The 17,902-nt window shown below is 42.7% G+C and overlaps 1 protein-coding gene across 1 annotated transcript; it reads left to right on the top strand.

Annotated features, from left to right (window-relative positions):
- The first annotated feature begins 2,059 nt into the window (after positions 1-2,059).
- Positions 2,060-13,712, top strand: CFAP161 (cilia and flagella associated protein 161). The gene is made up of 7 exons (XM_007470078.1): positions 2,060-2,134; positions 2,970-3,059; positions 3,584-3,816; positions 5,055-5,139; positions 9,732-9,890; positions 13,007-13,080; positions 13,481-13,712. Exons 1-7 carry the CDS (start codon positions 2,066-2,068, stop codon positions 13,710-13,712), a joined length of 942 nt encoding a protein of 313 aa, XP_007470140.1. The 5' UTR covers positions 2,060-2,065.
- The last annotated feature ends 4,190 nt before the right edge of the window (positions 13,713-17,902 follow it).

The following is a 17,902-nucleotide window of genomic DNA, read 5'->3' as shown; positions in this document are numbered from 1 at the left end:
AAGAAGCTCAACAAATTCCAAATAGGATAAATGCAAAGAGAGTGCCTCTCAGACCATGGTCAAAATGTTGAAAGACAAAGAGAACATCTGGAAAGCAGCAAGGGGCTTTACAACACACTTAGTAGACAAACAAGGGAACCCCAATAAGATTAATCATGGACTTCTTCTTAGAGACAATGGAGGCCAGAAGGCAGAAGGAGGGCATATCTGAAGTGTTAAAAGAAAAAACTGTAATCAAGAGTCTTATACCCAGTAAAACTATATTACAAGGATGAAGGTGAAATAGGCAGACAGGTAAAAACTGAGAGAATGTGTTGTTATAGCAGACCTGCTTTACAAGAAATACCAAGAGACTCTTCAGGTGGAAAGCGAGTAATACCAGGCTGTAATTGGTATCCACATGAAAAAATAAAGATAATTATGTATGTAATTTACAAAAGAGTATAATTGCACATTTTTAGTCCTGACTGATTTAAGAAGCAATTGCATAAAGCAACATGTATGTAATTGTATTGTTGATCCTGTAATGTACAGAAGTGTACAGTACTTGACCATGATAGCACAAAGAAAATAGGTGAGAGCAAAGCTGTCTTGGTGTAAGGACTTAAGCAAATAACCGAATCATTAGAACCTTAATAAATCATATGGAGACGAAAGTTGCCTTATCATATTCCCAATTTTACAGGGAATATGGAAACAAAGAGAAAAAACATGGACTTTGGAGTCAGAAAATCTGAGTTAAGTCCTTGCTTTGAGCAACTGTTAGCAGTTTGAACTTGGATAAGCCACTAGCATCTTTGAGTCTCAGTTACTTGATTTATCAAGTGCAGTTAGTGGTATAATATCTGACCTACCTTCTTTGTCCCATTTATCCTTTTGAAGGATCCTAGCATGTGGTGCTGTACTGAAAAAGCTCATGGATTCACCAATGTGTGAGAATATTCCTATTTGTATCCCAAGCTGCAGCCTGCCAGCTCAAATCCAAGTTCATCTCCAAAGTCCCCCTTCCCTCAGTCACCACCCATAGATCTCCTTACTCTCATTCTCACCATCCCCCAAGGCAGAAATGAATCTTTAAGTGCCTGTGGCCCTTCATTGGCACATCCTTAATTGCACTCATTCCATTCTTTCTGAAGTAATTTGTTTTCCTGAACTCTCTTCTCTTTTAGACTGAGGTTGCTGAAGGGAAGAAAGGTCCCTGTGTCTTTCATTTCTGTCCTCTCTTAGTAGACACTAAATAAAGGTGAATTACTGAATGCATTCAATCAGCATCAAGCCCTGGGGAGTCCTGCAGTACCTCTTTACCCTTCCTACTCATCAAATTATATTTTGTTTAAAAAATGTTGGCTCTGGCATATTCCGGTTTTATCAAGACTTCTTGCAAATCGTAGGCTTCTCCTTGCACTTGGTATCTGGGGGAGGGAGGAGGAATGCTGTAAAGTCTGTGAAAACAAGAACCGCCTCAGAAGAATATAAACACAAATAGGCTGGCATGACATATTTCTTACTTTGGAGGCAGTGAAAATTTTGAGTAATTTTCTCTTCCACCTTCTTTCTATATTATTTTGGTTTCCAAATTTCTACATTGAGCTTGTATTATGATTAGGATGAAATGGCTGCTTGCTGATAATAAAAGTAGGCTGCAAGCAAGCTATGCTTCCATTTCAAAGCTCCTCTTTGCTGCCCCCCAAAGCAAGGGATACTCTACTTAAAAGCAATTTTCGTTTAGATTCTAAAAGAAAAAAAAGTTTAAAATTTCTCTCTAGCGAGCATTTAGGACAGTGAGGTCTGTAGGCTCGAGTTTTTTCTCTTGCCTGCTTTGCAATTAAACTCGAGAAAAACCCAAGAGGGGAAGTGAGGCGCGGGGTGGCGGGGGTGGAGGTGGGGCGGTGACAGCCCCTGGGATGGGGCCGCACCAGAGCCCAGCGCAACTCGTGTGTCGTCACTTATTGGCTAGCAGGGTCCCGGACCTTGGCCAATCGCAGGGGGCCGGGTCGTCATGGCGACGGGGAGGCTAACACAGGCTCTGTGCCCCGGAAGCTTGTTCGTGGGAGAGCAGGGGACGATGGCTCAGAACCTGTACGGTCCAGGAGTCCGGATGGGCAACTGGAACGAGGACGTCTACCTGGAGGAGGTACGGAGGCAGTGGCCGGGCACGGCCCACCCACTGCCCGGGGACTCCCACGCCTGGCCTAAGTTCGGGCCCCTACTTAGAGCATCCCAAGCCTCCTTTCGCACCCAGCACACACCCAATGTCCCTAAAATCCCAACTCCCTCCGAACGCCCCAAGAATCTCACTGGCTGACCCGCAGGTCTCACGCCCTTCTACTCTTTGCGCGCGTCTCTTGGCCTCCCAAACTCTCAAGGCCCCTGCCTGTGTCTCTGCCTTAGTCTAGAGCCCCACTAAATTCCCTCTGTTCCGCAGAGACTTACAGTCTCCGAAGCCGCGGTCCAGGTGAGCAGGTAGACTGTAAGCAGAAATACTGCCCCCATCCCCCACCTTGTCCCACATTCCCTCCTGAGTGTCCCCGTAGCATCCCTTTTACTGACCTTATACTCATTGCCCTGAATTGTCCTATGGCGGTCTTAACAAGACCCTGGGCACCATCCTTTTATGGAACCAGTTGGGTGGGGAGACACTTTCGGTGTCCATCATCATACAACTCGCAGAGACCTCAGTAGGAGGGGATATATGACCTCCAAATGTTACTCATCATTGTCACTGGTTGGAGTAATTATAGGTGATGTTTCTTTTTTGTGTCTTTCTCATTTTTCTAAACATTCCACAATGAAATAAAAAATAAAGTAATGCTAAAAAAGTCCCCCATTCCCATCATGCTCACATTTCTTTTTACGTTCTCAAATTTTGCTTTTACAACTTGTGCTTTGGACCTAAAAGCTCTCAGTATCTCTATTATTCGGGACTATTGTTGACCCTTTGGGTTTCATTCATTTTTCTCTTTAACCAGGAGCTCATGAAAGACTTCTTAGCAAAGAAGGACAAGGGACAACTTCTCATACAGAGAAACAGAAGACTGAAAGAGAATCTTTTGAGACCGGTAATTTGAAATTCAAGTGTTGTTTTCAAAAGTCTGTCAAATTAAATGTGAGAATATGTTAAGCAAGCAAAAATTCCATAAGTGAGTTGTCATTTGGAAAATACCAATTCTTCTCTTTAGAGAACTGCAATGTTTAAAATTCCCTAAGATTGTAGAAACATGAGAAGTTTGCTATTAATTTTGTTCACCTGCATTTTCCAAATTAAGAAATGAATAGATTGATACAGGCACGAGTAAAATGCCCTTTAGTTGGTGCTCAAGAAAATTTCTAGGTATGTTGAATAAATTAATAATGGAATCAACCCATGTAATTTTTCATCAGCTTTATTTTACTTCGTTTGGGATTATCAGGGGCATTGATTTGGCAAATTAGGAGCAGATTGGTGGCAGGAAAAGGAAGAAGAAAGATTTCAGGAAATTCAAGTCAATCCCTTCTTAAAATAGAGGGTACATCTGCAGTGGCCTCGGCACTGGCTGTGAAGGAATTGCATGGTTTATCTGAAAAACTCCTATTTAAATTGTAGATGCAGCTTTCCATATCTGAAGACGGATACATTCACTATGGCGACAAAGTGATGCTTGTGAATCCTGACCACCCTGAGACAGAAGCTTATCTGTTTCTGGGCGGGGACCTGAGCTTGTGTATGACTCCAGATGAAATTAAAGCCCATCTGAGTGACGAATTAGAGGTGCCCTGTGGCCTGAGCGCAGCTCAAACCAAGATTCCGGTTGGCAGAAACACTTTCACCGTTTTGTGGTAAAGATACTTTAATTTAGGCTCATTTTCATCATAAATATCTGTTTTCACCTGCAGTTTAAGGATGCCCTGGGATTAGAGCAGTGCTGATTGGAGGCAAAGGTTATGTGAATATTCTCTGTGATTCTCATCTTGCTTTCTTATCTTGAGAATGATTGTCTAGGGGCCTTGACAATCCTGTTACCTTAAACATCAGGATAATGGGTAATTTGATTTCAGTTCACATCAGGATAATGGATAATTTGAATTCAATTCAAAATGCTTAATTCAAAAGTATTGGATCCAGGGAATTAAATTCAGAATCTGCCCAGAAGCCAAGTGGGTTTTCCTAATAACATTTCTTAAGGCTTTGAGCTCATTTGAGTGCTTTCATTGTTTTTAATGCTACTCTGTTATTTCTACATCAGAAATATATAGTTAAATGCAAGGTAGCAGTACATGGGGATTTGCTGTTTTAAAATTAATTGTCCACTAAAAATGTACTTGAATTTTTGGAGATGAGCATTTAAATCCTTAGAGAATAGATACATAATTACAATTAAAAGTCATTGCTTTCAGTTTGTTACTAAACTATGATAGCAAGTTTATATGACAGGGATATAACTAGCTCTTTAAGTCTTTAGAGTTTTTGAATACACATAATTTATGTTAAAACAGCTAAAAATTGGTCACAATTTCTGTTTCCTGGAAGATTAAGAGGGAAGAGTGTATTAAATGTCTACAAATTTGTTACCTTGCTTCTCTCTAAAGTTGTCAGTGTATGGGGATGTCATATATAGAATAGGGAATATAGTCAGTAATATCATAGTAATTTTAAATGGCAACAGATGGTAAGTAGATTTATTGTGATCATCTCCTAATGTGTATAAATATCAAATCATGATGTATACACTTAAAAGTAAATATAAGATTATATATCAATTGTACTTCAATTAAAAAAAGATGTCAGTGGACTTGGACCAATTCATTAGTGTAGGACAGTGTGACTTGATCAGTCCACCCTAGGCTCACAAAGTGGGAACACTGTGTGTTCCGAGTGTGCTGGAAGACAGTGAGTAAAGTGCCAGCAAGACTTCAAGGCCAAAAGAAAAGACCTTTTGGTAAGTGACTTATTTCAGTTATAGTACATGAATAGACATTACTAAGAAAATTATAAACCAAAGTGCATACACAAAAAATAGAGCTGTAGAATGATCCTAATACACAGAATTTACATTATATTAATTCTCCACTGACAGTGCAGCTGGAGAGGTCATTGGTCAGGTCCTTAGATACGGGCAGAACTTTCGCCTCGGGATAGCAGGAGGATTTGCAGACAGAATGGTAAGTCGTAATACTGCACGTCTACTTTGGACCAGTCATTTTTGTTTCCATGTGGGCTAATGGCTACTTACTGAAGTGGACAGAGAACTCTATGGGCATGGGCTCCATCTCTGGCCTCATTATGGTGTCAGCCTGCAGCTTTTCCAAGGCATTCTGGGGCCAATTCCTTCCTTCTAACCTCACGAATTACAAAAATACATCCTTAAAAGCTAAAGAGTAAGGGGAAAAAAAAAACCTCTTTGCAATGCAGCTGGTAAAAAGCAAAAATTTATACCACCTCCACTTGTAAGTTAAATGATCAGATTATGTAATAATCTGACAGCTGTTTAATGTCACCAATGCTAACACATTTGCATAAATCGGGGAGCATAAGTCTTTGATCTTTACCTCTACCTTGGGAATTAGGCAGTGTAATAGAACAGATAAATATGGATTTGAATTCCAGCTGAGATGCATACCTAAGGGTTGGGACTTTGGGTAAGTTACTTAACCTTTTTGAGTCTTTCTATAAAATGGAGATTATTTACTTACTGTTTAAGAGCTTCACATATGTTAACTCATTTATTGCCCCCAACAAGTCTTTAAAGTAGGGACTATTTTACCCCTGTTTTACTGATGGGGAAACCGAGGCACAGCCAGTTAAGTGACGTCGCTCCAAGTCACTTGGCTACTAAGTGGCAGAGCTGGTATTATATATAACATTTTTCATTGAATCAAAGATTCCATTACTGTATGATGTGGCATCATCATCACCAGCAGCATCATTATCATTTTCATACTACGAAGAAATGAATGCTGGCAATTAAATTCTGACGCACCATAGATGGTAAGCTGCAGCCTGATTTTAAATGCGAAAATTAGAGGAAATACCCAGTTGTTGAAAGAGGAAGTAAATCATCACTCTCTCATCCAGAGAGTAGCCCTACTAACATTTTAGCTTATTTTATAAAGGGAAAATCTTAAAATATAGGGGAAATTACAAGCATTACAACACTTAGATATTATCTTTTTTCTTTGCTCTTTTTGTTTCTCTCTTTCTTTCTTTTACCTCCTTTTCCCACCTCTCCCTTCCATCTCTTCTCTCCTTCTCTTTCCCCTAAATCATCTGTTCTTTGCCTGTTTATTGACTTGGGCTTAAATGTCTGCTCTTCCACAGATTATAAAAATTTGCCATGCTTGTTGCTAATATTTCCTCTCATTTGCTAACTTGGCTTTTAAATTGTAGTTGTCCTCATCTATTTTTAAGTAAAATCTATCAGTGCTTTTCTCTGTAATTCTTTCCATTGCTCAGAGCCTTTGAAGTCTGCTCCAAAGATATGATAAAAAGAATGACTTGTATTAATTTTTAGATGTCTAAACTTGAACTGTTGCTTAAGTTTATTCTTTCAACCACTCGGGATTTATTTTGATAGAGGCCTTGATGTGAACATCTAAATTTCCCCCAAATGACTAGTCAGTCATATCTGTGTTATTCCTTGAATAATTATTCCTTTCTTCACTGACACATGCTGCATGCATTAAATTATTATACCTGGCTTTCTGTTTGGATCCTTTGAACTGGAGTTGTTTATTTTTATTCCAGGTCACTCTGATGACTTGCAGGACTAGGTCTTTATCATTACACTTCTTTGTCTGAATTATGTTAGGAATTAATCTTTCAGTCAAATGTAGTAATAATTTTTTTAAGTCCCTCTGCCCCTGTGGGGGGAAAAATCACTTGATATTTTGATTGGCATTGTAAAATTAAGTAAGTTCACATATTTAGTAGCTTTACAATATTTGTTCTTCTGAGATGTCTCTCTATTTCTTCAATTATTCTTTTCTATCTCTCAGTAAAATTTTGTGCTTTCCTTCACATGGATCTGACACTGATCTCGTCAAGGTTATTCCTTGGTATCTTCTATTTTGGAAGCTATTGAAGGTAGGTCCCTTTGACAGTTGCAGCAAAAATAGAAGATAGACATTGATTTTTATACTCACCTTGGATGAAATCACTTACTCTTATGAATTCTAGTTGTTTCTCTTAGGACTTCTAGGTAGACAGTCATCTCATCTTCAAATTATGACAATTTTATCTCTTCTCAAATTCTTATACCTCTTTCTTCTGTTTCTTGTCTTTGAATTAGCAAGCTCTTTCAGGGTATTTATGAAAAATCTGTTGATGGTGGCCTTGTAGAGGCCTGATTTTTGTTCCTGATTTTCTTATGGTTTTTCTGTGTATGAACGAAGCAATGTCTGTGGTTTGAGATAGGCATTATTTTCCATTTGGTCTGAATGGCATTGTCATCCGCCCCATCAGCCGGGCCAAAGCCGCAGTGTATCTTGCACCCATCTTCCTTTCCCACCCACATCCTGCTCTAGCTATTGTCAGGTCCCATGGCTCTTCCTTCACAGTGCAGTTTGGCCCGTCTTTGCACTCCCAGTGCCGGTACCTCAGTCCACGCCCCCATAGCTTCGTCCCTTTAGTCTATCCTGACTTCATCTCATACTGGCAGCGTGCTGTCAGGTCAATCCTTTAAAAGCTCAGCTTTGCTCACCTTGCACCTCCATTGAAAAGTCAGTAGCGGTGCCCCCATTGCCCTCTGCATTAAGTGCTGCTGTTCACTGTGGCATTTAAAGCCCTCTGTAATATGTCCCTACCCTGCCTGTCCACGCTCATCCTCTCGGGCTCCCAGATACCACCTCCTCCTCGGAGTCTTTCCTGAGCCCCTGGGAGAGCATGTGTTCCCATCTCTCCCCTCCTATAGCTCTTTGCATCCCTGCTGGACGCCATACCTTACAGATGCTTCCAGTTTCTATACTCAGTCATCCCTCCTGTTAGTCGGAAAGCTTCTTGAGGGCAGTACCTCATTTCTGCCTTCCCCAGAGCGCTTCATGACACAGCTTTGCATAGAAAAGGTGTTTAATGAAAACCGATCAAGATATGCAGAAATGACCTCCAGGTGCAGGGTGAAGGCGAATCAGTAAACGGCTAACGAGGAACTAACATTACTGACCTTTCAGCAAGATGGGGTGCTCCTTGGCGAAGTTATAGGCAACCAGAGAGCTGACATAAGTTCCAAGTGTGGATGTCAATTCCAGAGGGGCTGAGGCCCCCTTGGAGGCTCACGTATGAATACCAGCTGTGCTGGTATTGGTTTTAAGAGCACTTCACTTCATGCAATAAGTTTCATGCAACATTATTTATAATGAATAAAATATTACTCCAGGCCTGATGCCCTGAAAAAGAGAAGGAGTCAGAATGGGAGAAAATATTTGCAAATGAAGCAATGGACAAAGGATTAATCTCCAAAATATACAAGCAGCTCGTGCAGCTCAGTATCAAAAAAACAAACAACCCAATCCAAAAATGGGCAGAAGACCTAAATAGACATTTCTCCAAAGAAGATACACAGATGGCCAACAAACACATGAAAAGACGCTCAACATCACTAATCATTAGAGAAATGCAAATCAAGCCTACAATGAGGTATCACCTCACACTGGTCAGAATGGCCATCATCAAAAAATCTACAAACAATAAATGCTGGAGAGGGTGTGGAGAAAAGGGAACCCTCTTGCACTGTTGGTGGGAAGGTAAATTGATATAGCCAGTATGGAGAACAGTATGGAGGTTCCTTAAAAAAATAAAAATAGAACTACCATACGACCCAGCAATCCCACTACTGGGCATATACCCTGAGAAAACCATAATTCAAAAAGAGTCATGTACCACAATGTTCATTGCAGCACTATTTACAGTAGCCAGGACATGGAAGCAACCTAAGTGTCCATCGGCAGATGAATGGATAAAGAAGATGTGGCACATATATACAATGGAATATTACTCAGCCGTAAAAAGGAACGAAATTGAGTTATTTGTAGTGAGGTGGATGGACCTAGAGTCTGTCATACAGAGTGAAGTAAGTCAGAAGGAGAAAAACAAATACCGTATGCTAACACATATATATGGAATCTAAAAAAAAAAAAAGATTCTGAAGAATGTAGGGGCAGGACAGGAATAAAGACGAAGACATAGAGAATGGACTTGAGGACATGGGGAGGGGGAAGGGGAAGCTGGGATGAAGTGAGAGAGTGGCATGGACATATATACACTACCAAACGTAAAATAGATAGCTAGTGGGAAGCAGCCGTATAGCACAGGGAGATCAGCTTGGTGCTTTGTGACCACCTAGAGGGGTGGGATAGGGAGGGTGGGAGGGAGGGAGATGCAAGAGGGAGGAGATATGGGAACATATGTATATGTATAACTGATTCACTTTGTTATAAAGCAGAAACTAACACACCATTGTAAAGCAATTATACTCCGATAAAGATGTTAAAAAAATTAAAATTAAAATTAAAAAAAGAGGAGGAGTGCATGAGATGGAGAGGGAGGCTGGGTTTGGTATTCCAAGGAAGGGAAAGCAGTTGCCGGTGATGTGAGGGCGGGTGGTCTCAGCCTCTGAGATGGCCTTTCTGAGGGAGAGGAAAGTTGAATGTTCTTGTACAATCCGTAAGAACAGGGTTTTTGAAAACTGCTTTTGAACACACTGGCCGTCCAGCCTCTCGGGTAGCTGTGAGGTAGTCCATCTGCTTGCTGTCGTTTTCAGTTATATTTATCAAGTGACCACAGGACCCTCATGAAGTCGTCTAAGAGGTCTTGGCTCCAGGAGGTGTACCTGACGGATGAGGACTCCTACCTGAACTGCTGGCAGGCGGCCTTCCCTGACCCCCAGCTACGCCTGGAATATGAAGGCTTCCCCGTCCTGGTGAGCGCAGCCCGGGGAAGACAGACGTGCACAGATGCTGTGAAGTGGGTGCGATTTACTCCTGTGTGTGAAATGGAGGCTTGTCAGGGCTCCGACGCCTTATATGCCTCACACATTTTCACTCTCTCTCTGTTTTTCATTTCTTTCTTTTTTAAAAAAATATTTATTTATTTATTTTTATTAAAAAATTAAAAAAACTTTTGGGGGGCTGCACCGTGCAGCATGCAGGATCTTAGCTCCCTGACCAGGAATCAAACCTGTGCCACCTGCAGTGGAAGAGCAGAGTCTTAACCACTGGACCGCTAGGAAGCCCCTCTTTTTCATTTCCAACTCAAGTTTGGGAGGCACCATTTTGCCCTGTGGCAGCATCCTGCCTTGGTGTTTCTCGACTCTGGCGGCGCACAGAATCACCTACAGAGCTTCATAAAGATACCGAGGCCCAGGCTCTGCCCCTGAGATCAGGCTGAGAGCCACTGCCCCGAGATTGTAAGGATGATGACACTGCTTTCTTTCAGGCCTCTGTTAAGTCCTCATTTCTAAAGAGACTGGGTAATCTGGGGGTAGTGAAGGACAGGGTGGGGCAGACGCACAGGTGAGCACGTTGCTGGACATTTTCTCAGGAGCCTGGGCCCTGCGGACAGGAGCACAGTTCTGGATGGGAAGGCAGGTCTGGTGGGCACAGAGCTGTTTTGAGGACCAGAGGCTGTGCTACTTGCTTGTGAGACATCCAGCAGATGGAGACTAAGGAGTTGTTGGAGATTATTGGGAGAGTTACTCGATTTACAGCCAGGAAGGCGTTAAAGAGTTGGCCATCCAGGAAGGGGCCCCCAGTTACCAGCAACTCTAAATCCACCTGACGCAGTAGGCTTCTCTTCCGAGCTCTGCAGGCGGACCCAGGTTTGCAAGGGTCTTTCTCCCAGCACGGAGAATATACACGTGGTCCACAATGATGCATGCTTGACAGATTTCCTCTCTTCCACTGGTCTTTGCCAAGCTTTGCTCTCCTTGGAATTGCCTCTCAGTCCCATGATTTAAACTGTCAGTATCTCAGCTTCATTGTCTGTAAAATGGTGATAGATGATGATGCCTAACTTACGAGGTTTTGTGAGGATTAAGCGGTTACTACATTTACAGTGCTTATTAGAAAAGTGCCTGGCCCAGACAGCACTCCCAAGCATTCATTGCTGTTAATTTAACGGTGGTTGTTCTATTGTTGCTGTCATTAGGTTAGAGAGGTTGGGGAGTTCAGGCACCAGGAGCTCATTTCTCTGTTGCCAACTCAGTCCACAGCCCGAGGCAGGTCTCTGAGCCACATTCAGACACATCTGAAGAATGGGACATTTCATACCTGTCCAGCTGCTGTCCACATGTCAATACCCTCCAGTCAGAGACCATCAGGAGCACCTGGGGTTGAATGAGTCGGCTTTATTCCTTGTTGCAGTGATGGAGAACGCGCACCATGGAAAACCGTGGCGCGTCTCATTAAGAGGCTGGTATACATGATCCGAAAGGATACATGCACCCCAGTGTTCATAGCAGCACTGTTTACAATAGCCAAGACATGAAAGCCACCTAAATGTCCATGGACAGAGGAGCGGATAAAGAAGATGTGGTACATATAATACAATGGAATAGTACTCAGCCTTAGAAAAGAATGAATTAATGCCATTTGCAGCAACATGGATGGGCCTAGAGACTGTCATACTGAGTGAAGTAAGTCAGACAGAGGAAGAAATACGATATCGCTTATATGCGGAATCTGAAAAGAAATGATACAAAAGAACTTATTTACAAAACAGAAACAGACTCACAGACTTAGAGAATGAACTTACGGTTACAGTGGGGGGGGGAAGAGTGGGAGGAAGGGATAGTTAGGGAGTTTGGGATTGACATGCACAGTCTGCTATCTTTTAAATGGATAACCAACAAGGACCTACTGTATAGCACAGGGAACTCTGCTCAATATTATGTAACAACCTAAATGGGAAAAGAATTTGAAAAAGAAGAGATACATGTATATGTATAACTGAATACGTTTGTTGTACACCTGAAACTAACACAACATTGTTAATCAACTATACTCCAATATAAAATAAAAAGTTTTAAAAATAAAATAAAATAATTAGAAAGAAAGGACAAGTTATAGAATTGGGGTTGTGGTTGGGAGATTTTAGTGAGGGTCTCAGGAAGTGGGGCTTTGCCCTGGATTGGAATCTGTCAGGAAGCAGGGCTGTCTCAGTACATCTTATCTATAGAGGGCAGGCCAGAGCACGGCCAAAGCTGTCATGCGTAAGGAAGGAGTAATCACTCCTATCCTCTAGGAGAGGAGGACATTTGGTATTTTGTGGCTTGGACAATGCTCATGTTTTTGCTGTGTTCAGACATGATCACAAAGTGGTCTTCTTTTTGTCTTGACCCATCGTGGTCACAACGTGGCCTTGTCTGATGTGGGCACTGTGTGAAATTGATTATATTCCACAGGAGAACACTAAGGCAGAGCCCTGGCTGCCAGGCCAGTTCCCGGATGTCAGGGGCTGCTTTTCCCCATCTCACGCTGCTTTTAGCTTACCTGAGTCAAGATTTTGAAATAATATGTCTTTTATTTTCTGATTATAAACAATATATGTTCACTTATGGAAAGTCAGAAAAGTACAAAAAATAATATTATGATTATCAGTAGTTCCATCTTCTAGAGAAAGCCACTGTTATCATTTCTTTTTCCATGCATATGTTTTTTCTAAATTTAGTTTTAATTAAAAAAAAATATAGGACATTAGGAATATTCTTATTTTTTCCACTTAACACTACTGACCATATTTCAAGTTGTCAAAGATCTTCTCCAATATGACTTTAAATGATTGTATAATGTTTCATCATATGTGTATCTATAATAATGTACTTATTAATCTATTATGGTTTGGGTTCTAGATTATTCTCTCTCTCTCTCTCTCTCTCTCTCTCTCTCTCTCTCTATATATATATATATATATATATATATATATATATATATATATATATATATAAATGAATATATACTATATTTCCAAATTTTTGCTTTTAGGAAACTGGAGGCCTTAATTCATAATTCAAATAACATACTCTCTTTATCTTTAAAGGCAAATGCAGAAATTCTTATCAATCACTGCCACACGAATCGGGGGCTGGTGGCCCACCGGCATCTTTTCTTAAGGTACTGTATAGCAGGGTACAAGAAAATGCCATGCCAGAGGGCAGGGGCTGTGAATATAGGCAAAGGAGTTCAGTTTAAAGAGGATGGCCACGCACAGAAAAATTCCTTGATGACGAAATATCGCCACATAGAACTTTGATGGTGTGAAAACTCCTATTAGAGCCCCTTCTATTATACAGGTCCTTCCCCACAGAGGACTTTAGCTATAATGGGATCCTATATACCTGGTCCTTGCCCAAGTAGGATGAGTCTTGTTGGCAAACACATAGTGTTTTAGAGATTCCCCCCTCCAAGAGCTTTATATAGCAGTCTGTTGAATTACGTGCTTTGAGATGAACTTAACAGCTTACTGAGGGTTGTAATTCCATTTCCAACCAGTGTTAATTCTTTCTTGCCCCAGTACCTATTTTGGAAAGGAAGCAGAGGTCGCTGCACACACATATCTGGATTCACACAGAGTTGAAAAGCCAAAGAACCATTGGATGTTGGTGACTGGGAATCCCAGGAAGGACTCGTCCACCATGTTGGACCTGCCTAAACCGCCGGTGGAGGACACCCGAGTCCTGGAGCAGGTGGCGGAGCCGGGGGCCAGGAACGCACCTGGCGCGCATGCGTGCACTCGTCCGATGTAGCTTTACCGGAAATCTATCTCGGTCGTGCCTCAAGCTATTCTTAAGGAAGGCACAGAACTCTCTGAACGTTGTATTAAAACAAAGGCTGTATTCAGATTATTGAATTAACGGTGGAGGTCTAGGACACAGGAAAAAACAAACAAAAAACCTTGCCTTGGGCCATAGCGCAGAAATGGTCTTTGAAAGTGACAGATGGTATTCCATTGTTGATGACCAAATTCTGAAGACTCAGCTTCCTTTATTTAGAAGCTACAGCAGCAGGTTCTATAAGGACTGTAAAAAACTCATTACTTTTTAAAGCTATGTCTGTGTAATGAAGCTATCGGAACTTTACTGAATTTCTGGCACCATGCTCTTTCCCCCGACTCTGTACAATGTACTAAGAAATCAAAAATGGGTAGCTGTGGACTGTGACCTTACTTTAGAGTTGAACATTTTCCCCCTTGTATTTTTGTCTCCTTCTAGCTTGCGGGGGTGGGCTCAACACCTCTATTTGACCTCCGTTATTTTGTAATGATTTTTATATTGCAGAATCTCCTTATTTCTACTTTATCTTTGAAACCAGTACATTAGTTGTTGCATTCACATCATCAGACAAAATACGTATATATCCTTCCATGTGTTTGTCCATCTACTCATTCTTTGTCGAGTACGGAGCACCTATGATGTGTAAGGTGTTGTAATGGGATGAAGAGATGCCCAGCCCAGGAAGTAAAGGTGAGGGCTAAGGCTGGTTTGCTTTTGAATACCGTCGGCCCTCCGTATCTGCGGTTTCGCATCCGTGGCTTCAACCAACCGCTGAATGTGTAGTATTATGTTTATGATCTGCGGTTGGTTGAATCTGCGGCTATGGAACCCGCAGATTCGGAAGCCACATTAAGGAATTTGAGCATCCTAGGATTTTGGTATCCTCGGGGGCCCTGGAACCAATCCCCAGGGATACCGAGTGACGACTGTATACCCAGAGGCAGAAAGTAGGTCACAGGTTATGTAAATGCGTTTCAAATAGATGTGGCTTCAAGCCAATGTGGCCGCGAGCCTCTTCGAGGAGACAGGCATTTGCACTTCACGTGCAGTAGGAGTTAGGACAGTGGTTCCTGCCCTTGGCTGTGCACTGGATTCAGCTGGAGAACTTTAGCAATTACTGATGCCTGGCCCTAGCCCAGAAGTTCTGAGTGAATGGTCTGGGGTGCAGCCAGGGCAAGGAGCATTTTCAGTGGTCTTCTACTGCCTCTAATGTACTGCCAGAGTTGGGATTCACTGCATCAGGAGAGGAGAAGGAAGCGACGGTTCCTTGGGGGTGGTCAGGAAAGGCTTTTCTGAGTGGGCATTAAATCAGAATTTCTGGGGTGGGGTTTTAAAAAATACAGATGCTTGGGCCTACCTCTGGAGATTCTTATTTAATTGATTTGGATTGGAGCCCAGGTATCAGCATTTTAAAAACACTTGCTACTTTTTAAAAAATGTGCCGCCTGGGTTGAGAACCGCTGACTTAGCTGAGCAGAATTTGGTTTGCCTGGGTATCTCCAAAGGGTGTAACCAGAACTGGAAGTTTAAAGAATCTGCAAGCGTCTAGATCAGTTCTGGTGCATTCTTGTCCTGCCATGAGGTGCCCGCGGAAAGGTTTCAGACAACACGGGGACCCACATTGCTTCCTTAAGCCATCTTTCAATGGTTCCTTGAATGAATCGCCAAAGAGTTTTAGTCCCCCAGGAATACTGACCAAGTTTGCGAAAAGCATATAGTCAGTGACAAGTATGGTGTGACTTCCACCTGGCTGATGGCAACTGTAAGGCCCAGTCACTTTAATTCAAAGATGTTAAAATATGAAAAAGAAATCCCTGTATATCTTAGAATAGGTGAAAGACAATAACTAGAAAGTTAGTGCTATTGAACTGAGCGAACACTCTCACCTGTATATTACCTTGTATGATCACATCAGAGCTTCTGCCTTGGGTCTGCTGAGTGCATTCAAAATTATTAAGGGGTTTTTACACTCATTTCCTTATTCTCACTATTTTCTGGGCTTTGATTGGATATTGTTCATTGCCATAACCCCGTTTCTTGAGGAATATCTGTTGACTGAATGAATGAATCCATATCCTTTGCAGAGGTGACAATAGGCTTGTAGAAGTGAAGTGATTTGCTCAAGGTCACATAGCTCATAAATAGCAGAATTGGGCAGGACCAAGTCAGATCTTCTAGATCTTCTTCTAAACCAAAGTTTTCTAACCGCACACTCTCAATTTTGGGGGTCCAGATAATTCTTTGTTGTGGGGGACTGTCCTGCACCTTATAAGATGGTTGGCAGCATCCCTGGCCTCTACCTACTAGATGACAGTAACACACCTCCACTTGAGACAATTACAAATGTCTCTTGTCATTGCTAAATATTCCCTGGGGGGGGGGAAATGCCATTTGAGTATCACTGTCCCTTGGTCTTCTAGCTCTTCTTTATTTGCCATAGACAGGGTTTTTCCTTTCTATTTTTTTTAATAGAGGTTAGAATATATGGTGTCTAGGTAGCTTCCAGGTTTACTAATAATCTGCTTCTGGCATCTGACCTGAGCTTTGGTGGAAACCTAGAATTTTGTGTAGGTTGGGCCTCCAGGATAAGGTTGCTGTGTGGACCTATGCATACACACAGCCAAGAGTGGTATTCAAATTGTTAAACAACCTACACAGTTTGTCCTGAATATCACTGGGCACTAACCTAACAAAACAAACTCCAGCCACAGTGCTGGGGTAGGGTCCTCAAGGCCCCCTGCTGGGCCAGACATTTACTCTCTAGTTTCTGAATTGCAGGGAAGTCCAAGAGTTTCCACCCCCCCACCCCCACCCCCAACGGAGGTGCCAGGTTTGCCCGGGGCATCTGAGGGACTTGGGTCAGTAGCTGTGTGAGAGGCACACAGTACCTTAGTAGTGGTCTCCAGTGTGGGATACACAAGCTGGCCCATTGAGATGTGAAAGGAAAAGTTTAGAACTTCTTTGTTCAAAATGTTACTTTTTTTTAATGCACATATAGTTTAGTAGGCATGAATAAAATTTGTAAATATATATGTGTGTGTGTGTGTGTGTGTGTGTGTGTGTGTGTGTAGTCAATGCTCAAAGCTTACCAGGAAGGGTGTACAATAACGCAGTGTGGAGACCATTCTGTGTGCTGTGTGTCGTCGTTTGTTATACAGAATGTGCCACCGAGTCAGTGTTGCTGCGTAGCTCTGTCCCCAGCCATGGACTACAGGTTCCCCCTGCCCAACCCAAGGTTCACTTTTGCTCAATTGCACAGATTTCTATCCATCCTCCACTGTGTGCTGGTTCTCTTACTAGGATGGTGGAGACAGCAACGAATAAGGCAAAGAGACCCTGCAACTGGGGGCAAAGGGAGAGGGAAGAGACCACCAGTGATTATGCCCCGAGCCTTCTATGATCCCTGTGGGAGAACAAGATGCTCGGGGACCAGGGAAGGCTGCCCTCGGATGACACTTGAGTGAGAAAGGACACCACAGAGGGGCTTCCCTGGTGGCGCAGTGGTTGGGAGTCCGCCTGCCGATGCAGGGGACAGGGGTTCGTGCCCCAGTCCAGGAGGATCCCACATGCTGCGGAGCGGCTGGACCCATGAGCCATGGCCGCTGGGACTGCGCGTCCGGAGCCTGTGCTCCACAACGGGAGAGGCCACAGAGCCCACAACAAAAAAAAAAAAAAAAAAAAAAAAAAAAAAAGGACACCACAGAGAACAGCATTTCTGGCCAGAGAGGCCCGAAGTGGGGGGGGCATTTGGAGCAGTGGTGAGAGGGGGGCACTTTGCGAGGGGCCGGTTCACACGGGCTGTGTGCAGAGCTACTATTCAACAGGTCCACCCAGTAGGTCTGCGCTGGCTGTTAAAATAGTGTATCCCTCTGTATTGGTTGGAAAATCGCTACTGACCCAAGTCCCTGAGATGCCCCTGGCAACCCTGCCACCTCCCTGGGGAGGACCCTTGGACTTCCCTGCAATTCAGCAACTACAGAGTTAATGTCAGCAGGGGGCCTTGAGGACCCTACCCCAGCCCTGTGGCCGGAGTTTGTTTTGTTAGGTTGGTACCCAGTGATATTCAGGAAAAACTGTCCAGGTTGTTTAATAATTTGAATACCACTCTTGGCTGCGTGTATCAAGTTACTGGATTTGCATTTTATCTGGAAGGTGGTGGTGAG

Source organism: Lipotes vexillifer, unplaced genomic scaffold, assembly GCF_000442215.2.
Source record: "Lipotes vexillifer unplaced genomic scaffold, Lipotes_vexillifer_v1.1 scaffold532, whole genome shotgun sequence".
Taxonomy (NCBI): domain Eukaryota; kingdom Metazoa; phylum Chordata; class Mammalia; order Artiodactyla; family Lipotidae; genus Lipotes; species Lipotes vexillifer.
This window is presented reverse-complemented; position numbering and strand designations above follow the sequence as displayed.